At 35.0% G+C, this 23970-nt stretch overlaps 2 protein-coding genes across 2 annotated transcripts in view; one reads left to right on the forward strand and one right to left on the reverse strand.

Annotated features, from left to right (window-relative positions):
* The window catches only part of LOC144433094 (ER degradation-enhancing alpha-mannosidase-like protein 1), a 387086-nt gene that overhangs the window by 289917 nt on the left and 73199 nt on the right, over window positions 1-23970 (forward strand). The window lies entirely within an intron of this gene.
* Window positions 16178-17394, reverse strand: LOC144442578 (growth hormone secretagogue receptor type 1-like). The gene has a single exon (XM_078131961.1). The coding sequence runs from the start codon at window positions 17392-17394 to the stop codon at window positions 16372-16374; it is 1023 nt and encodes a 340-aa protein (XP_077988087.1). The 3' UTR covers window positions 16178-16371.

Here is a 23970-nt window from a genome sequence, read left to right on the forward strand (position 1 = left end):
ATTTAAGGACAGTAACAATTCTTTGGTGATGACTCTACAACACATTATCACGGTTGCCGCCATTGAGACATGTGTAATCCACCAGACACATTAGATTACAACATTGTATGCAGCTGTGAATCTCTACGACTGACATCCATCGACTCAGCAAAATCAGGAAATACGCTCATAACTTGTATCAATTCGGCGATATTTGTCAAGATTATCCATTTGTTGCGACTATCAATGTATTATGCCTAAAGATGTCACCGTTCCTATATGGACTATTTCCACATTATTAGCATAGTTCATTTCCTAGGTCTAGGAAGTTATAATAGATAAGCCTTTCGTGACGTGCATACTTTTCTAGATTTTCGATCGCCAGCTTCAACAGAACACAATCATACGTTTCTACGGCCTTGTCGCCTGGTTCTATTCCTTTTTGACAGTGAAGTGGGTTTCATATATTACATGTAACCGAAGTGTTTATTAACAGTTTGCTTTGCTCGACAATATTATCTAATAGGAAATTCATGTGTTGGACTTCTAATATCGTACTGCATCTCCTGTTACTGGATAATATTGACTGACGAGAAGCACTGAGTAAATTAACGAGCTTCACCTTTACTAATAGACACTCAAGTCAATGTGAATCATTGTCTGAACCATGGCCTGCAATGATTTAACAGAATTTCGTTTCGACGAATTGAAAATCGAAAACTGTCCGCCATAATGAAATAGTCGATCACATTTAAATTTTAACTATATTGACAAATAAAAATGAGAAATAATGAAGGAGTGTACCGCGTTACTCAAACTATTTCACACATCAGCGCATGAAATAATTATATACTGAACCGTTTGATTTCAAATTCAGATATTATCAAAGCACATGCTTTTGCAGTCGCACAATCTATTCTCACATAGGCCTGAGTCCAAATAATGTGTAAGTACTTTCTTTCTTTGAAGTGACTTCATAAAGTAATTGTGTTCAGTGAATATGTACTTTGTAATTAAGGTACTTGTGATTACCATGACCATCGTCGTACAAGATTAACACGGTTTCTTGTATGTTACTCAATACAAGCCACGCCACACACTAGTGTCTAATGAAGTATCAATGGCTTGGTTTCAATAGATATTAGTAACAAGGACTCTTAATATTATTACCATTGAAGGTTAATGACCTGATTAAAATATTTTACCTCAGAATTTTTTCGCTAGCGCTCGAGGTAAGGGCCTTAAAGTGGTGAAATGTCATGTAAATAATTTACGTAGAGGACACAGCATTTATACAGAATGCTTTATTAGGTATAAACTAATAACATCTTAGGATAGTAAATTAACTGTCTAAGAATGGAAACAAAAATACAACCCTGCTGTCAACATACTGTAGTCATTATTTATCAATTTAGAAATACATGATAAGGCACAGGTCATTCATTTTGTTCAATTTTATATAATAAAAACATACGGAATACTAGGGTGGTCATGTTAGCAATACGCTTCGCGAAATGTGTAATCTGCACACAGGTGGCACGGCTTATATATAGAATGTGTTTTCAAGTCATTCTAACTACATTCTAATTAAAAAGTGTATTTGCCAGTCACAACGGTACAACTTCGAATCGATAAAACAAGATCACTGATTATCATCGGCTACAAACTTACAAATCAAGTTTTTATGTACTAGTGAGTATACAGGGGAGAGAAAAAAAAGCAGTTAGATTTTAGTATGTAACGTTATGAGCAAACCTAGTACATGTTATCTCTTATTTTGATAGAGCTGTATGTACAATGTGGGATTTGCACGTAGGATAAAATGGAGGATTTACGACTTAGGTTCCCTGACGTTGACAGCTGATGTAAGACTGCTTCCGCGTTCAACATGTCAAACCGTCCGTACATGCTATTCCATACATCGTGATAACAATGTGTGTGTGTGTGTGTGTGTGTGTGTGTGTGTGTGTATGTGTGTGTATGTAATACCACCCTATCATAGCTATTTCACAATAATATATCTGTGAAATACACTTCACGTCATCCCAATCGCAGAATGATGATAATGCTATTTTCAGAGTAAAAGTTCGGGCGCCAAGTAAATAATAGCGAAGATATCCGGGTCTGATAGAAAGGTAGAGGTGATCTTCAGCAATTGTGCTTCGAACTGCAGAAGTTGAAATGGATGATTTCATCATATTTGAATATAAGTTAATTAAGAGGTAAAACGTAAATATATGACTATTTTATAAATAGATAATTAAGAAAATTAAATATTGTATAGGTAAATGAAATGTACAAAATGTCTCGATTATGATATTTCAATTGCATAGTTCAAATGTATTTGTCAAGTATTACTTCAAGTGAACGGTTACGTAGGTATCCATATAAAAACTATATGCACAGTGCATTTTGTGTTACCCCGACTGTGTATCTTTTTTAAACATATAAGCTCATGGTGTAGCTGTTGAACAATAACGGTTATATATATATATATATATATATATATATATATATATATATATATATATATATATATATATATATATATATATATATATATATATATATATATATATATATATATATATAATGATATCTAGCTAGACAATGGTTTTGAGTCACTATTTTCCAAAACATCTTTGCTGACACAGGGGAATCGCCTATCGAGACCCGTGGCTAGTGAAGCAAGTCACATAGAATACAAATTTCGATAATAATTGACTTGATTTCTCTGTAAACCAGAGGTTGAACACAATTTATCATTTCCATCTGACTAGCTAAAGGTGTCTTGCACTTTGTTATATCTGTAATAAGGTCTATATCCTGATAGCCGATTTCATAATCTGCCATTACAATTTGTGTCTGCCAAAATAATTAGGTGGATCAAACGTATTATTAACATCAAAGCACTGATACCGAAATATAAGTGTGTTATAAGCAAAGAATGTATCGAAATTATTGATTGTACATATTTTATTGAAGTCCTACTTTTGGTTTCTATCTGACTGTCTATATGTGCGTCTCTTGGATGATTTCTCCTTGAATTATCCAAACTGTGGTAACATGACAAAGATTCCGATGAAATGACACATGTGAACAGTTCCTACTACTAAATATAGAATCTCAACCCCGATGTATTCTCGGTTTGCATCTGTCGAATGAGATATGTCCTTGTATCTCAGTTATGCAAGTCGAGCGTTTTATATTGATGTGTTTCAAAATACACAAAGACAAGGTCACTGTTGACACAAAGTTTCACAGTCTGGCCAAATATAGATACAAACGTTCCATAACAAATAGTTATGATATGATATTATATGATATGATATGATATGATATGATATGATATGATAAATGATATGATATGATATGATATGATATGATATGATATGATATGATATGATATGATATGATATGATATGATATGATATGATATGATATGATATGATATGAAATGATATGATATGATATGATAATGATGTGATGTGATGTGATGTGATGTGATATGGATATATGATATGATATGATATGATATGATATGATATGATATGATATGATATGATATGATATATGATATATGATATTGTGTGATGTGATGTGATGTGATGTGATGTGGATATGATATGATATGATATGATATGATGTGATATGATATGATATGATATGATATTTAACTTTATCGACACATTGGCATGAGTAAAGTCGCCCCCCCCCCCCCACACACACACAAAGTAATAAACAGGCGAGCTATTCTAACGCTGGTATATAGCATAAACATGTTTGGTTACATTCTTGTTGTTTTTGTCACATCTACTATGTAATGGGATTAATATCCTAAAGCGGATGCGTGTTGAAAGTACACTGTTTTTGTATCTACCTCTTATTATTCTATACTTTGACTTCAGTTTGAGATGTCAGTCGGCACTCATTCTAACTATAATCACTAGATATATTTTAATGGCCCATCTCATCTAACGATACAGCTTTTATTGTAGTAGCTAATGGGAAGTAATTTGAAGGTTCTGAGCTAACGAATCTCTGGAGACGATTCCCATACCCTAATATTCAGACGAAGTCAAATCACAAATAGGATGAACGTAGGACTGAGCGTAATTGTTCGATGATGGGAAGACGAAGTTACAACAAAAAAATATAACGTGCCCCTAAGCTCGTTAAATACTGAAGCCTTCGTGCACAAAATAGGTTTGGGAATGGCAATAAGTTGCCCTGCCAGCTATTTGTATGTTCTAGATCACCTACTGTTTGGGGTTCCATATTACATTAAATGAATGTAGGGGTACTTCTGATTAGCTTCATTTATATCATCGTAACACAAGTCATAATTGCTTTCAAACAGTGTTGTGATGATCTAAAGGCCACATAGATACTCGTTGGGTATATTCAAACATTTTAGATTCTTCCTTTAGACACAGTCACAAAAGTGTCACATACTGATGATGGAGCAATGAGGCAACAGAACAAATTATAAATATTGGTAAATGAGCCTTCAGTAATTACAAGCCTTCGGGCCGTAGGAAATCAAGGCTGGTCCGTCGCGTAAAATGTGACCTCAACGGTTCCTATTTCTAAAACGTGACCGCCCGAGTCCCCCAATTTCCTTTCCCTAAAAGATGACCCTCCCCTAAAAATATATTTTTAAAAACACACAACAAACAACCAAACATGGTTTAAAATGCTGTCACGCGTTAAAAGGGACATGAGTCAATGAATCAATGGTAAGGACTCCTGCTACCACCACTGAGTGATATTTTTAAATCATTGTCGTTTCCCACTGCTACCACCACAATGAATTTGTGTGAAGGCACTGTATTAATTAATTCCCGTGTGTAGATCTAGTTCAGAGCTGAAGGCCGGACTTCCAAAGACTAATTGGCTGCACTGTCGACATCGGGACCAAAATAAAAAAAAAATCTCCACCCCGCATAATTATTATCCCCAATTTCTTAATACCACACTGTTCCACTTTGACACCTGTGAGACCCATTCCTCTCCTTGCACCATAACTAATAACTGATTCATAATTATACCACTATATTGTTGTCTGATATTACTAGTACCTTACAAATTTCGCAGTGGTGATCTTGTAAAACTGACACTTTTGACAATCCATGCATGCCCCATTACAAGATTCGAGCACTAAATTCATTTATTGTGATTAGTACTTGATGTGGCATGATATTTAATCATGAAATCTGAGACCGCATGATGACGTAATTTATCTGTTCCTAAAATTCATAATGGATAATATAGATTTTCCGTCAGAATCGTTTCAAGAAATAAATATTGATTTTAAAAGAGATAAGATTTATATCAGAATGGTTATATTGTACATGTATCACCGTTAAGTGCCTTATACCTTTTTTTATGCGAGTTATAGGTATCATTTACCGAGTACACGTAAAAGACTATATTTATTTGTGTCCATGTGTGATGAAGTTTCATCGTTGATTTCCCATGATGCTTCTCACCAGCGGCGCGATTTATTTCAGTAAATCTCCAACGTCAGACGCCTTTGGCGTGAATCGCTGCGACAACCTCATCCCATGTTATCAGTGATCGAAGTTCTATGCTCCAGGACATATCACTATGATTGAATTACACTTTGCTATATATAAAGTCTTTCAAGCGTAAGTTGAATGCGCAAAGAGACATCTGTGACTTGTGAGTACGGCATTATCAGTATAACCATAGCAACTAGCAGGAAAAGAGAATATTGACTATATTTATTCTACTCTAAAAGTATACATTATATCGCATGGTCAGACTTCAGTCAGATCATTAGATATATTGACAGTGTTTCGGCTGATTGAACTGAGCGACGTGGCAGCTTATGACACACCGGTGAAGAAAAAAGGAAATTATATACCGTTACAAACTCTCTGTAACTACCGGACAATGGACAGAATGGCATGGCTGTACGCTTATATTGTGTGCAATAGAAATAATTCCTAGAAATGTAACTTGGTAAAATGAATAAAACACATACATGTAAATTGATTAAGGCTTGAACGAATAGAAAATACTGTAACAATCGAAATAGATTTTGAATTGAACGAAATAATATAAATTGGACTGAAATTTTCATAACCTCATTGCAAAGCATAAAAACGGTATGATAAATGTTTAAAACTGTTTTAAATGAGAATTGAATAGTACGAACAGATGTAAGTTTTCACAAATGCTAAACCCAACGATAATATGAACAAAAACACATTATACACTGGTAATATTTAAAATGAAGATATGCATAGTTAATCACCGCTGGGTCGGTATTCAGTGATGTGAATTGTCATTACAGTTAGCGTTACAAGCACTGAATTCCAGTCGAACGTTATTGACATAATGTTTGACCAGCATGCAACTGTGTACAAGACAATTGAACAAATCAAGTTCAGAAGTCAATGCGATATGTCAATATCAGATTTCGGTTACTTTGTCTTATCCTTGAAGTAATTGATACACTCGGGCAGTACTCGGGAAACGGTTTACTGACTGTGTAAAACATTGCATTATTCATAGCCTGTACAGATTTATGTACGAATAGTATCGGTCGTCGTAAATGGAGGCATTGATTGGTTCATAAACGGTTACATGAGAATGATACGATTTATCTCGCTTTCCATCCCAAGTGTTAAAATGTGCATTTACCCAAAACACATTCAGAGCTTACCTCTGTGTCGTGTTTAACTTTTCAATGGTGTCAAGCATCGAATATTCCAAACATACCAACTGGCAAAGAGGAATATCTATAAACAGAACGAAAAGGCAACATATCCTGGTATTGAGTTGGAGATAGAGATTGTTTCTTGAATCACCTTTGTGTGATTGAGGGCGTTGTCCAATTTTGAGTTGTCGCAGACTTGGTAGATACGTAGTGAGGTTGCTCCAAACATGATTGAATATAGCTTGTTGTTTATCAGAATATATCTGAAAAATATGTAAATGCAATACACCAAATATACAGGTAAGGTTAAATATTTTGAACAAATTAATTCATAATTCCAAAAATGTATTTGTCATAATTAGTTTACACAACACAATTTTATTTTGATATTCATTTCGAATATTAATTATGAAATCTCGAGATATAGGGGAAATAATTTTGAAAGATATCAAAATGTTGAAATACAGCTTTCACAATACTCCCCTTTTGTACCAGTACATCTTGGAAGAACTCCCTCAACGACCACGTTTATAGGTTCTCAAACTTTAAGCCGCAATCCAAGGATCATTCCGAATTATTGATTATTATAATTATGATACACACCCTTTCATAACCACTTTAATTTGCCATTGTGTATATTGTTCTTTTCATATTTGTGTATTTGAATGTTTGCACGGCGTTCGAGGTAGACATTGTAGACTGCAATACCATACATGCATTCGTTAGCAATAGTCTTCAAATGTGCATATGGTTTAATTCATTGTCGATAATTCTAAGATCAAAAAACAACAAACTGAATGGGATTTATATATGTAACGAAGGAGAGTAAACATAAAATGCAATCCGTGTTTCAACAATTGATAAGGCTGATGTGAACTTTAGCTGTTATGTACATATTTAACGAACATCACCAGTTCAATAACTCGGGCTACTAGAATCGTTATCATTTGGCTGACACATCTGTCGATACGATAACTGTTATTTATTGTAGTGATAATAATTGTTGTTTGTCAACAATAATTTCGTTACACGATTACAAACCATGATAAGTACTTAGCCGGACTTATCGCGGGTTATAGGTCTTCATGATATTGCTATATATCATATATTTTTGGCATGTAGACCTCCGCAATTATTGTCATTCTTTCTGAAAGGTTATGTCCCACTGTAGTTTTAAAACTTGAAATCGTATATTTTCATTTGACATCAAAGTTGTTACACTCGCATTTCGTAAATATTCATGTTGCTGTAATGGAAAAATGACTTGTTTTGTTCGTCGTGTATACCATATTATAATATATATGTATATAATGCGCAAGTGAGATCTACAGTTGAATAGTTCACATATGATTGATTTTGTTGTGCGTGTAACATGTTTTCTCGTTCGTTTGAATATATGTTACATCCAATCTGTGAAATTGCCCAGTTCATGAAATGTGCGTGTAACTCAATCGTGTTGCCCAGGTTATGAAGACGGTATAGTAAGACATGCCTAGTACATGAAATGAGCATCTTTTATAGGACACACACACACACACACACACACACACACACACACACACACACACACACAAAATAGAAAAAGAATCAAACAACATTGTCATGTATTTACAAACACATCACTTCACAATTCTTATTTTTCTGTACATGCATCATAAGTCATTATATACGAGCACTACACTACACTACACTTGTGTGACTAATTATGATAAGTGTTATAAATACACATCAATCCGTTGTGATATATCCACCCTGAGTCTTTGGTTCAACCTGCTTAGTATAAATACAGGGTCATGTACCTCACAGACGTATATTGTCTTATATTTTCCTGGGTTTTTTTTATAACAAGTTTAATTTTACACCAGACATTGTTAAGTATTTTGGCAATTCCTAGATATTGGTCTATTTTAGTAAGATTCGTCAAACCGGAATTGTTTTGGAACCATTAGGCCCCAAAACGTTTCATGACAAATTTGTTCATTTATCATATGAACATGAATGCATTATTGAGCTTGAGTAAACTAATAGAGGTGAGGCTTCAGAACAATTGTAATATGAGAATAGAGTGGACACCCTTTGACGGTATTAAAGCTTTATCTTATCCAGCTTACTCTAAAGGTACACGAAGAGCAATCCCTTATTTTCTGTTAGTGGTCAAGAAGTATATTACGATCAACTGTAGATATAACAAATTTAACACCAAACATTAAGAGAAAGGATGTATCAGACAGAGCGTATATTAGGAGACCTTGAATGACTTTTACTGCGATATGTACGTTTCTTTTTTTTATCTCTTTGCATGTTCTCTTTCTTGACAAGTAGGAATCAAAACAAGATATCCTTAAAAGAGGACTAGTGTTGGTCTGTAGTACATACTCACTGAGTTTTAAAAGGAAATATATCGTAAATTACATAGGAATACATTTGTCTTCAATTTGGTTGACACCACATGGCCTTTAGATTATTATGTTTATTTAGCTGGTTGTATTAAAGATAACTATTATTGATATTGTCGCGATCGATGAACTGATGTTTTACATGCTGTGTTCATGGAAACACAGAAAGGTTATCTCAATAACACCACTTACACACGTAGTAGTCAACAAAGCAATGATATGGAATCGTTGTTCAGCCTAAGGCTAACGATACAGACTCTGTATCATTGTTCAGGTGTCCATTAAATGATTGTGTAAGCCACCAACATAGGTACAACAAGAAAACATACCAAGCAACTTCCACAACGAAATTCAAATCGATATATTGAAGGTTGAAGTAAGAGTTAATCATAATGTTACTTAGAAACGGGTAAGTCATGCCTCAGTGGGACTTAATTCCATGATAAGAGATTACTTAGAAACGGGTAAGTCATGCCTCAGTGGGACTTAATTCCATGATAAGAGAGTTTAATCTTAAAATTATGACGTGAGCATATGGGAAATGTAGGTGGATGTACTCTAGCATTTACCGAAAAACTATGATCTCATATTGCATATTTTTGAATGTATGTGGTGACCTCACCAACGGTAGAGACTTATTTCTGATTACTTCTAAATAATTACTTAATATTGTTAAAAGAAAATACAATTGATTTACCTACATTTAACACGATAAAACATTGAAGTCAATACCCGATATTCAATCTTGATCAATGCGACTTGTATGACAAAAGGGCAAAGTACTATTTTGTTTTCTGCAAATCGTCACGTGATGGTGCATGCTTTACACTATGAGGAATTATCACGAGAAAAAATGACATTATTTTTAGCACAACTGAACTGAGGTTCAGTAGTGCTATAGCAAAATGATCTTACCATCGGTTTGTGATTTGGGTAAAAAAACTCAAAAACTACTGGGCAGATTGGGCTGAAATTTGGGTGAAACATTCTTCAGGGTGTTTTACTAAGAATTGTTCACGATATGATGATATCATCAGTCATATGCAAATTAGGGCTAAAAATGTGTCTTTTTGGTCAAAAATCTATAATTCGAAAACCACTGAGCAGATTGGGCTGGAATTTAATGGGAATGCATTTAGGGGTTTGGGTGAAACTTGGGTGAAACATTCTTCAGGGTGTTTTACTAAGAATTGTTCACGATATGATGATATCATCAGTCATATGCAAATTAGGGCTAAAAATGTGTCTTTTTGGTCAAAAATCTATAATTCGAAAACCACTGAGCAGATTGGGCTGGAATTTAATGGGAATGCATTTAGGGGTGTATGGACGAAGAAATATTAAGCATACAATGACTCCATGAGTGATATGCAAATTAAGTGTAAAAATGTTCATTTTTGGTCAAAAACATATCTCAAAAAGTATTTGGCCAATGACTCTGAAACTTGGTGAGATGTTTCTGAAAGTGTTATTCTGCATATTTTCTTCAAAACATTTTGACAAAATTGGCCCTAGCAACCAAGACCACGCCCTTAGCAACAACCAAATGGCAGTATATTTTGGTTAAATAACAACATCTTCTGGTAGGCAAGTGAGTAAACATCGCAAAAATAACAAACAGGAATTGGAAGACAATTGAATAAACATTCCAGAAATGTACGCTAATGTACCTAGCAACAAGACCACGCCCTTAGCAACAGCCAAATGATCACATATATTTTAAAGATAACAATGGCGATTAATAGACAATTGAAATAAATATTTAAGAAATGTATGTAAATGTGCCTAGCAACAAGGCCACGCCCATAGCAACAGCCAAATGATCACGTATATTGCAAAGATAGCAACATGGTTGGATAGGCAACTGGATTCAGCAAATGAACACCTATTGTTAGCATGGACTAGCATATGGATACACATTTTTAGCACAACTGAACTGTCTGTCTGGCTGGCTGTTTGTGTGTGTGTGTGTGTGTGTGTGTGTGTGTGTGTGTGTGTGTGTAGATAAAAATCAATTTGTCATCACATGGTCACTGCAAGAAAAATGCATTCGACCAAAGTGAAATTTTGGTATTAAACGGAACACCCCCATTAAGGTCAAGTAAATGAACATTCCAAAGCAAGGGATAATATGTGTGTATGCATATGTTTATAGTCAGTACCTGATATCACCAAACATATACAAATATTTGAGGAATTAGTTGTTTCATTCTTTCATTACAGGTGAAGTTGTCGACATTGTTATTGATAAGTTATATTTACTCGTTCAAACCTGATGCTTTTGGTCAGTATGCACATTTTCCGAATAAATAGTTACCTATTCCGTCCTAAAATTGACCACTGTGTATGGTGAATTTATCATAACACATCAGACATATTGCTGCATATGCTTATTATGTGCATTAAAGTGCATATCATACTCGATCGGGCCAACTTATACATGCCACCTGAAACTTGAAATCTCTACATTTCAGTCACTTTCACTGAAACATAATTTGCAAAATGATGCTTTAAGAAGCGCGTTCTGACAAAATACACCCCCTCCACCACACACACACACACACACACACAGCTCAGTTTAACCCTCACGGAATTGGGAGGCAGTTTGGAGAATATGCATTATATTTTATATATAAGCAGAACTCTATAGTAACCACGCCCTCAAAACATGGTAACAGTTTGAATGTCTGTCGACTCTAAGTGCCAATACCTGTTCAGAATCAATACCTATCACATCCATAACTAATGCACATAGATATTATGATTGTAGTCTTTAACTGTTGATAACTGATAATGCATGTATGTAGGGGAACATATATAGAAAGCAGTAACAATGGGTAGAGTAATATTGCTTCAAGGCTTTATTTCTGTACTGAAGTATCTCTCCATGAGAGAAAATGTGATCGTCCCCATTTATATCATATAGATTTAAAATATGTACTGACTGTCTCTCAACTTTGCACCGAAAGAAAGTTATTTTATTTCTGTAATTTCGTTGTACGAATTTTGTGATAACCAATCTCCAAGGTTAGTGACTCTACAATTTCATTAAATTAATACACAAATTTTAAAATATTAATACCATGTTTAAATGAGACAGTTTATCTTCAGTCGTATGATAATGTTTAAAGATATGTCGTGATATAGTACAATTTACGATTAGAGAAACCCACAGGCATCTTGTCATGGTGCTATAAACGTCTTCGAATTCGTCCTGTTTCCATGGCTACTGAAACAGGTGTCGTTTTTTATGATTTACAACTGTTGTGACAGGGATATCAATAGATATTTTGTCATTTCAATCAAAAGAAGGTCGAAGACGGTTAGTTATTATATATTTTCCCTATTGCGTGCGCATCGACTGGTCTCCCATCCATGGAAGCACTGATTGCAGCATAATGTAAATCTTCGATGCAGAAAATCTGCCTCCAGTTTCAACCGATTTAGAAATAATGGATTCCTCGGTGAACTCACCAGTTCAGATACTGAAACACAGTAGTAACTATTTTAGTTATTGCAGATACTTATGAGTTCACTTTTGACTTTCATTAAGGCATTTATTTTATTAAAATCAATATTCACAAACACTCAACTGAAACATAATGCATTGTAAAATGCAAGTTTAAACAGTGAAGACTTTATTACTACAATACACTAAGATCGTACAGCTTCACATGTGATAATTAAAAGTACTAAAATGTGCCACCATAATGCATGATGGCATGAAAATATGTGATCAAATAATGAAGAAGTTAGCAACAAGAGAACACCTTGAAAAGATAAAGCTTAACAATGTATCGACGTGAAGGTTTTATTAGCCGACGGGTGCGAACCGTTTATGAGTAAATTTAATCACTAAGTATTCTACAGCAACTTATAAACAAGTGATAGGGAGTATTTCAACATCCATTTTACGTGAAATACTATTCAACCCTTTGTTGAGTAAAGATACATCTTCCCTTACCAAGGCAGCAAAACTTGTCTCACGTAGTGTAGTAACTTTTGACCCCATTATTTCTATACTAAGTCAAATACGTTAACTCGTGTTTGACTATCGTCAATACACACGAGTTCATGGAAAGGCTACGATGTACGCCCTTTTGGACGCATAGTCCTGATAAATGCGTACACATTGATCGTAAAATTAAGCGATGAAACTGTCATGTCTTAAGAAAGGTGAAGTAGTATTCTATGAAGGAAGAATATTCATGGTCACTTGGGTCGCATATATTGTACATTCTTAACAGTCCCAATTTTGAGGAGATACAGGTTGAACACCTCAAAGTTGGGACTGTTAAGAAGGTATAATATATGAACACTCTGTATCTCCTCAACATTGGGACTGTTAAGAAGGTATGATATATGCGACCCAAGTGACCATGAATATTCAGCAGCTTGTCACCTCAGCAGCGTTGGGAATGTATCGTTAATATTCACTAATCTAAGTGCAGTAATTGGATTAGATTAGGGGTTGGATTAGATTGGATTGGCTGTATCATATTGTCTGTCGTGATCAGAGTCTTATTGTATACATCCCAACTAAATTTAGAACTCGTGAGATCACATAATTGCACCTATGTCACGGGTTCTCAGTTGCGTAACATCCTTCCTTATCAACACGATCCTGTAAGTAATTTAAGTAATAATCATAGTCAGCCAGGCACTAATGACTGCGACTATATCACAATCAACACTATCACTGAATCGTGTCTTCCAGTATTCCAGTTATAAAGTTATGAACTTTGTTTTCGTTATTACCATTCACGATATCGCTTTTTCTGATAATTTAACGTTGAAAAATCAGAATCCAATACTTTTTATAAATATTCTGCTGCAGAGTTAAGCAAACCATAGTCAAGTCAAGCAAACACCAATCATCTAAATTAACATCGATCGCCAACTGCCTATGTTATGGAGCAGGGAGAGATATGAAAACATAGAATTAGAAGTAGTAAAAGATCAGTGCAGTTGATATTTTCTTTAGGGTAAAGGGATACGTGAGGTATAGTTTCCATAAATACTGTACACCATATAAATTCGAGTTTACAATTTTACATGCATTTGTGTATACCTTACTGCATACACGTATCAATACGTTATTGTTACTTTAAAACGATGCAATCCAAATTCCTACTTTTGTTTTTGAAACTAATGAAAGCGGGCATTTGTATCCCACTCAGTGTATTGTGTATCCTCTTATCTGACAGATTGAAAGAAGCAACACTTTATGGCTCCATTTTAAGACTTTAAGTTAGGTCTGATAAAGTGATAATTAATAAGCAACGACATTTAGAACTCTTAAAATACCGTAATTTACCGACATATTGTTGTAGACGGTAAGTTGTGGTGATAATATTATATTATTATATATGAAAGGATAAGTATTGTTTAATCAATCAAACACACATGGATCGTTCGTCAATGAGAAAATCTCAAATACGAGCATCTTTAACCTTCGAAATAGGAATTCAAATGTGTCGTAATCAAAGTCTGTATTTTTCGAGACACTTTGCAGGACATAGGAATTCGGTCGGTGAGGGGGGGGGTGCAAAAACCTCACAGTTGGTAATATGTGATAAGTAGTTGATAAAAAAAAGTTTGGTATTGTCCATCTAATTTGCACGTCGTGGATAGGTATGTAGCTTTATGATTATTGTTATTATGTCGTTATAACATTCTACTATTATATTGAGAGGGAGGCTGAGTTCACAGGGATAGACCTGAAAATGTACTTTCGTTTGAGATCTGTCATAGTGTAACATCTGTTCACATATTGATATGTACGTGGATTGTACGTACTAACATTGACGCACAGCGGAACCCGTCAATTGTTGCATTTGACGGAGCAGATGTTAACACATAAACATAATATGAATAGGTCCTTGATTCGTACTTCCATTCTTGGCAATACCTTATCTAATGTAGATACATGAAAAAGGTAGGGCCAGGTGGCATGCAAACTCACATTATTTCTTAAAAGAACGGAAATTACAGCCAGAGAATACATAATTGAGTGATAGGGTCAGTACAACTTTAACAATGCCAACACGCAATTGTATCTTGAAATACATCGTTGAAATTCATGGTACTTGTTCATTATTAAGAACACAATAACTTTACTACATAAGCCAACTTGTAAATACTGATATCGTAAAAAACAATCGACAAGTAATGTTTCCCTTAATACCTTAATTAGGCCAATGGCACTGGGGCATGACAAACACTTATTCAAAGTCAATGGCAACTTCATCGGTGTAAAACAAAACATAATATACTAACTTTATACACATGATACGGATAATAATTTCGAATTCACCTATGTAAAATATAAGAATAACACTTTCGTTTAGCTAAAACATAATGATAATAACGTCATTTTATGTCACACATGAAGAGAAGAACTGCATTTACATCAAATGGGAGAAGATGATAACTGCATTTACATCAGATGAGAAAAGAATAACTTCATCTATATCACACATGAAGATAACTTCATTTACATCAAATATGAAGATAATATTTACATGTATGTGAGATATGAAAATATCTTCATTTATGTAAAACATGGAGATAATAACTTCATTTACATCAAATATGAAGATAATGACTTCATTTACATCAAATATGATGACAAGAACTTCATTTATGTAAAACGTTAAGATAATAACTTCATTTATAACAATGATGAAGATAATGACTCCATTTGTGTCAACTATGAAAATAGTAACTAATTTATATCAAATATGAAGATAATATCTTCATTTTATGCCAATTATTTTAGGATCATAATAACTGTATATATGTAAACAATACGGATAATAATCCGCATCACTTGCAACTGATGTATATTTGTTCCTATAATGTTGAATTGCCGACCGTTCCCACTTTCTTAATTGTCTAATATACGAATATACATCGTACATGGTATAGAATAGAATATGTCAAATTATATAAATAATACCCCTGTAAAGTATGCCAATTAAAGAAAGACAAAAACGACGCTTTGTCAAGAATACATGCTTCCAGCTAAATTTTACACATATTTGTATTTGATATAAGCATATTCAGTGTCTTAGTATTTTGTAATGCCTGTCGATATGTGCGTAATGTCAATTCTAAGGTCGATAAAACACCAAGGGGAAATTATCGAATATCCGAACATGGCGCTTTTCATTCTATGTTGATCGGTATTACTCTGCCTCTTGTCATCCTAGAATCAATCGACTCAACTAATATTAGTGTAACCCCTGTGTCATTTCAATTCTGATGTACGGTATAACTCGTTGAAAGTTCCTTTGTCATTGCAGTTTAAAAATGTGTGGAGGTACCGTACATTGAGTTCTCCCCTGAACCGATCTTCGTACACTTGAAAGCAAAGAGAAATGCTTGACGATAGCGTGAGCTCATCACATTGTAAATGATAGGGTTAATTGCCGAATTGACGTACATCAGTGTTTTCATTGATACTAGTAAATAATACAACTGAGTCAATGATATACACGTCGAAGCGGGTAAGCACGCTTTCGACAGGTGTTGGATTCCAAATATAAAGTCCACAAGGTAATACGGAAACACGCACGCGAAGAACACCAATTCCGTGACGATGAGTAGTTTGACGACCTGGAACCGTTGCGCCCGTGCTTCTGATTCTTGAGCCGAAATAGCATTCTGACCTCCAGATAGTTGTCTAACAATAAGGACGTTCAAAATTGAAATTGTCGTCATCGACATAAAAAATGGTAATGTCTGTAGTATTAATGCTACTGCAACCATGTCATTCGCTCCAATCGTTACACAAGAAAGTGTAAATACAAATGCAAAGACGAAAGATACGATCCAAGCTATAGTTATGACTCTAATCGCCCTTCTCTTGGTACTCATTCTTTCAGCCATGAATGGGAGACATATGGCAAAATACCTCTCTATCGTTATGAGTGCTAGTGTCAGCATAGAAGTGTAATTCGATAGATGAGTTACTCCCGTGGACAATGCGCAATATAATGTAGGATGACGTACTCCCACACCCATAAATAAATTGCATGTTTCCAATGGAACTGTAATGGTTAAAAATGTTATATCAGCCAAGCCAAGATTCATTAGATAACAGTTTGTCACTGTCTGCATATAAGGTACTATAGACCTGACGTACAAGAATCCAACGTTACTGCAAACTCCAACGAATAATATCATAAGCCACAGGAAAGTCAGTGGTCCGCGTGATTCATCTTGAGCAATAGTCAGTTTTTGATATTCTTCCCCAATTAGTGATAGTGATTCGTTTCCAGTTTCTCCCATTGTGGAGTTGGTATCCCTCACTAGAAAGCTAGCCATGGTGTATATCAGTGAACTAAATGTTCAGTCAGTCACATATTCCTACAGCGTGTGGTCTCCACATAATCTACGCATCTATTGATGAATGTGGTTCTCTGTCAGCGTTCACCGAGTGTGCGTGGAATTATCGTCAACTTCTACATAAGAGAGAGAGAGAGAAACAAGGGTAAACCACTTAGTAAAATGGGAGAAAAGGCATTGGGAGATAATGATCAGATGTTAGTAGTCCAAGACTGACATTGAGAAAAGGTTTATCAGAAGCAGGGGAATTATTATGCCCATTGTACCTGAGAGTCTAAAAGAGAACATGCATCACAGTAACCCATGTTATACTCCCCATATTTATAATGGAATATTCTGAAAATGTATACCTATAACAGTTATATCTTTTCCATGTTAACTTAATTTATTATTTAATGACTTTGACAAGATATATTACCAAAACACATGTACAAGTACACACACGCGCAAGCAAGCAAGTAGGCAAACACGCTCGCAGACTTGTACGTACATACATACATATGAACGGAAGGACAGACAAACAGGCAGGTAGACAGATAGATAGATAGATTAGTAGGCAGGTAGACAGACAGACAGGTAGACAGATAGATAGATAGGTAGGTAGGCAGGTAGACAGACAGACAGACAGACAGACAGACAGACAGACAGACAGACAGATAGATAGATAGATAGACAGACAGACAGACAGACAGACAGACAGACAGACATAGATAGATAGATAGATAGATAGATAGATAGATAGATAGATAGATAGATAGATAGATAGATAGATAGATAGATAGATAGATAGATAGATAAGGAGTCTGACGGTAGAACAGTACCCATACAATATTTGAAGTCACAAATCACAACTCTATATACAAATAATATATACCCCTGCGGGGTTCGAAATTACAGTTACTATTTTCATGATGACATCTGTTATGCGAGAATAATTGTGATTCGTCAACATAAAGAGCGAAATCATGCATCATAATTTTCGTTCAGACTTGATAATGAGCTGGACTATCTCAAGAAGTCCCAAAAATATGATTTTATTGGTTTTATATACTTCGCTGAACAATAATGAGAAGAAAGTGTACTATTTCACTTTGTAGAAAGATATCGACAGTGTAAATGAACTGTTATTGATTCGAGAAAGAACATCCCCTTGACGAATATCCTTATTATGTTTCCATCCCTATTTCTTTAACTGTCTGTCTGTCTGTCTGTCTGTCGGTCGGTCGGACGGTTGGTTGGTTAGTTTATTTGTTAACTATTAGCAAAATATCTCATAAAGTTATGGGAACGATTTAGACCAGACTTCATAGAAAGACTGCCAATATGTCGAGAACGAACGACGTAGATTTTGGGGGACATCCGTTGTTACCATGGAAACCCAAATAGAGGAAATTATAATATCTTTAAAAATCCTAAAAGCTTGTTGAGATAAAATGTGCTCAGACTAAAAAATAAGATGAAAATGGCTGACATGTCGGGATTAATTAACCCTTCAGAAAGTCTAAATTCGTGAAATTGTGTGGGATATATATTTTTGAGTTTGACAATCTTTATATAAAAAATGAACGTGTAATGAGGGGTAAGTTGGAGCACAAAGGTGTAGCAATCATGACTTAGCAACATCATTTTGACTACTAGTTCTTTTAGTATTATTACATATAAATTCCAATTTGTATTATTACATGTAAATTCCAATTTGTGAAATATCTTGTAATCATAAAAGTCAACTGTTGCAACTGAATGTTAATTGTCGAAAATCATAGACTTACGTAATACCAATACAACCAGACGTTCTACAATACCATTGACGCCATTTTATATGTACATACATGGGTAAGGTGAAGAGTTGTAGAGCTATCCCGCTTTGAGAGGGGTGTAGCTCAGATAACTTATAGACCCGCAACGTGCCATGTATCAAAATTGTTAGCATGGCTAGGATTATTGGCATATCATGGAAATCCATCTCATCCTGTACAAGATACATGTGCCGTTGGCCTTATGGATTTTTGTCATCTTTCCAGAATGCTTAGGCTGGGGTCAGAATTTACAGCGGGGGGGGGGAGAAATTGGGGTGGGGTATGAGCAAAATTGGGGATTGAGAGGGGGGCATGAAAATTCTGATGATCTAAGGGGGCCACTGGAATATTTTTGAACCAAATTAAACCACAGGAGCGGTCGTTTACGTCGTTACACTTCATTTACCTACCATACATTTAATTATGAAGCAGTCAATAGCCAAGGGAATGTGTGTGTCTGCCAGAATATCTCTGTATATGTTAATGTGCAGGTAATAAAGCCATACAGTTGTATAGTAATGTATTGAAAGTAAAATTGGGGTTTTGTAGACAATTTTCAAGTATTCTAGGGCTTTCCATAGTGTGTAAGGTTTGAAATTTTATGCCACTAAGGGACCGGACAGAATTTACGGCAGGGGGGGGGCCCTGGGGAGAAATTGGGGGGGCATGAAAAAAATGGGAGGCTTGAAGGGGGTCCATGAAAATTCTCATGGTTTGAAAGGGGGGGGGCGCGAAATATTTTGTCATTGAAAAAAATTAATATGTTAGAAAATTTAGCATTGCATGAGATAGCACTTGATATCGCCTTTAATATTGAATGTCTACACTTTCATTTATGTATTAAAATGGAAGTGTGTACGTTTGTAGGTACCTATTTAGTGAAGCATAAAAACACTACTCAAGATTTGATACACCCTGAATTACTCTTATATACTCCAAGTTGTTCACACACACACACACACTTACACACACACATACATACATACATACATACATACATACATACATACATACATACATACATACATACATACATTTTAGCACTGTGGAAACAGGTTCAGTGTGTAATTACCATAAAGGATACATATTATGGTAATATACTAGCATAGGACCTGTAATTTACGTGATTAAAAAGTGAGCTTTTGGTGAAAATGTAAATACAAAAACGTCTGGCCAGATTAATTTAGATAGGTGTTTTATTTCTTTCCTTGACACTATTCTTGAGTTTCACTCTCAGACTCACTAGAGTCTGAAGATGTGAGGCAAGACTTGTCTTTCTTTCTATCTAAAACCAGTGAAATTAAACTATTTCCCTCCTCAGCATCATCAAATGCATCTATCTGTACTAAATATTGTAAAGCATTTAGATGTCTGCGTGGTGTTAAGTGTTTTTTCATCAGTGACTTTGCACTAACTTTGGTAGTTGCCTTCTGGCCGTACTAGTATTTTCGTACAACCTTATCCACAAGTTGCTCACTAAAAACAGTTAAAAGTATAAATTCAAGATTATGAATAAAGGGATTGTATTGCAAAGGCTATTCATCATTGACACTGCACTTCAAGCTTAATGTGAATGGTTTAGAAAACAGTGAGTAATACTCATCTGATCACAGTACAGTGTATTGAATACAATTCTGAATTTGCTGTCCCCATCATGAAGTCACAAATGCCTGACACTATAGGTTTAAATATGTATGGTTTTGGAACTGAAAGCATATTGATTACATCTAAGTATTCCACAACATTCTGAATTTCTTTGCGCTTTCATGAAGTCACAAATGTCTTACATTTACATGTGTATTGGTAATGCATTTGGTGTAGGAAAGTGAAAGCTATATTTGTCAGACCTCAGTGTGCATAAAATCCTTAGTTTGCTAGCACTTCATGACATCACAAATGTCTGACATTAGATAGTTATTGTGTTATGAGTATAAATAGATATTTGAATACACTATGTAGGTGATGTGATGTCCTTAGATACTCCCCACAAATGTCCCCAAGCATGTGAATGTGTGTTTACTCTGTGTCTGTGTTTCTGTGTATGTATCAGTGAATGACAGTTAAAACCACCACATCAAATGCCTTGGTATTAAGTGATGACTACTTATGGTGTCTAGTTGGGAAATAAACAAGATTATACCACATGTGTATGATTACATGTATGGTCAAAATGTTTTATTTTGTTTTGTTTTCTAAAAAACTTCCTCTACAACTACTAAGTTGTTTGGGCTGAAATAGTAACATAATAGTAGTACCAAAAGAAATATTACAGTTGTGCTACAGTAACAAAAAAATTGTACTCGTTTTTGTTATTGTAGGGGGCAGGATATTGTGCACTTTTTTTTCTTCTTTTTTTTTGGGGGGGGGCCATGAAATTTTTATACTTTTGAAAGGGGGGGGGGGCTGTGAAATTTTGGTCACAGTGGATGGGGGGGCCAGGAAAAAAACCAAGTCAGAGATAATTTCTCCCCCAGCCCCCCCCCCCCCCCCCCCCCTGCCGTAAAGTCTGTCCGGTCCCTAAATACCTCCTATATGTCATTATTTTTTTTAAGTACTTACCTTGGGAGGGAGACACCCCTCAGACAACCGCCCCACTAGCTATCATTGGGGATACTGTTTCTGCCCAGAATCAAGATTGAAAGAGAAAAACCGAGAAACCTTTTAAATTATAAATATTTCTTGAGATGTTGGATCATTTCTGGGGAGCTGTGCTGATATTTTTTCATAGATTTGTTGATATTTCGTTTATAAGAATAAAGGTTAATTTGTTAAAGAAAAGCAAGTAAACATGTTATGATGATGGCAGAATATGGACTATAAAGACATATTTGTGTCATGTATTGAGTGTACAGTATATTGATTATATAATTATATTCCATTACAATATACGACTTGTATCTACAAATGTCAACACGTGGGTTAAGTAAAGCGTAGCTCAACAATTCGATATAGAAGAAGTACTTTTTAGAATATGTTTCTATAGCTTAACTCCATGTGTAGTATTGATACAACTTTTTTGTATCCATCAATGCGAATGTGTACATGTTCTGTTGTACCGCCTTGGTGTATGTTATAATATTTGATAGTATTGTGTACCGGATTTACAGCTAGACGACAGGTGACACACATGTTACATTTACTGTGTTTATACATCACAACATGGCTTATATTTGCACGCTTTTGTGTTTTGTTCGTTCCATTTACATATTTTCTGCAACTGCTGGAATCAGGGTCCCAGAAAGGTCACGATAAAAAACATGTAAATATAATAAATGCTATTTTGTAAACCAGTGTGTACCACAAAATATCTTTACAAAATAGTGACCTAACCAGAACTAGTTTACACAGGTTGGGCTAAAAATATAAGTTTGGAGGTCATTAAATTTTATATTCAAAGGTCAATTAATTCAAAGGTCGTCGATAGTCAAAGGTCAGTGATATTCAAAATTCCCTATTTGGGCTATAAATACGTGACTAGTTCTGTATTCACTTTTAACTGTCAATGACATTGTAATATATCGATGCTCTGCAAATATATGCTGTAATCTCGGGAGGTTATGATTAACGCGTACGTTTACAATCGTTTTCATTGTCTTCGGTTGTAAACATAATGTTATGTCTATTCTAAAACGACTATACAAGATCTTGAATTTTGTAATAGGGGCATATTCTCACAATATTGAAGATATTTTGATGGTGATTAAGTGAATGTAGATACAAAATGGTCAGTAATGATTGTTTACCCAGCTCTCCAAAACAACATTCTTATAAATATCGCATATCGAGATATGTTAATTAAACAGCTGCAAAGGAAAACATTCAGAGCAATAGGGTAAGTAAACTTGACCCCATCCCTATCATTTGAAGCTAGGGCCAGACGACATAACTGACAACAAACCACACCATTTATCAAAGTAAGGTTGAAATCTAAACCACGGTGATTGATAATCACTGCAATATTTTGTCGCCAAAGCTATGGCTAGGAAACAAGTTTATAACAAATAGATTGAACATGCCAACTTGAAATGGTATGGTGAATACTTTAAATCTTGCTTTATAGTAAGAATTATTAATCAAGGAATTCGAAACATATTTATAAAGTTTCATGCAGAGAACATGTTTGAAACATTACTGTGCACTTTAATTTGAAGTTTCTGTGACATGTATGGAAGGAGAGATGTAACCTGTCAAATAATCACTGAGTCTGATAATCAAGCAGCTGTTGCCTGACTCCTCACGGTAATAACGCCTACATTTTCATATAGTTTCTTTGTTTATTGAAACATTTGGTTAAAGTCGGACTTTCAATATTAAAACCATATCTAATACCTTTCATACTTTGAAAAGTATATGCATCTACCGTTAATTAAGGACATATTTCTGTTATAGGCATGGTAAGTGTCTGTCTGTCTGTCTGTTTGTTTGTTTGTGTGTGTGTGTGTGTGTGTATGTGTGTGTGTGTGTGTGTGTGTGTGTGTGTGTGTGTGTGTGTGTGTGTGTGTGTGTGTGTGTGTGTGTGTAAAAAAAACTTAAAGTAAAAAACTGCCGGACCGAATGCTTTGTTATTTGCTGGGGACATCTGTTTGGGTGTCAAGTTTGGAAATTGTTCATATCAAAGCAAAATGACCGCATCACTGATGTGTGATTTTTGTCAAAAAAACACTCACTAGAGAATGGTAACGGAGTTTATCTAAAGAATGGTTCACAGAGTTTAACTAAAATGGCACACATAGTTGAACAAGCACTGTACGAAAAGTCA

Source organism: Glandiceps talaboti, chromosome 1, assembly GCF_964340395.1.
Source record: "Glandiceps talaboti chromosome 1, keGlaTala1.1, whole genome shotgun sequence".
In the NCBI taxonomy this organism is placed as follows: domain Eukaryota; kingdom Metazoa; phylum Hemichordata; class Enteropneusta; family Spengelidae; genus Glandiceps; species Glandiceps talaboti.

Excerpts from the sequence above, each read along its gene's own strand:
- LOC144442578 (XM_078131961.1), bottom strand. The coding sequence starts at position 17,394 with ATGGCTAGCTTTCTAGTGAGGGATACCAACTCCACAATGGGAGAAACT.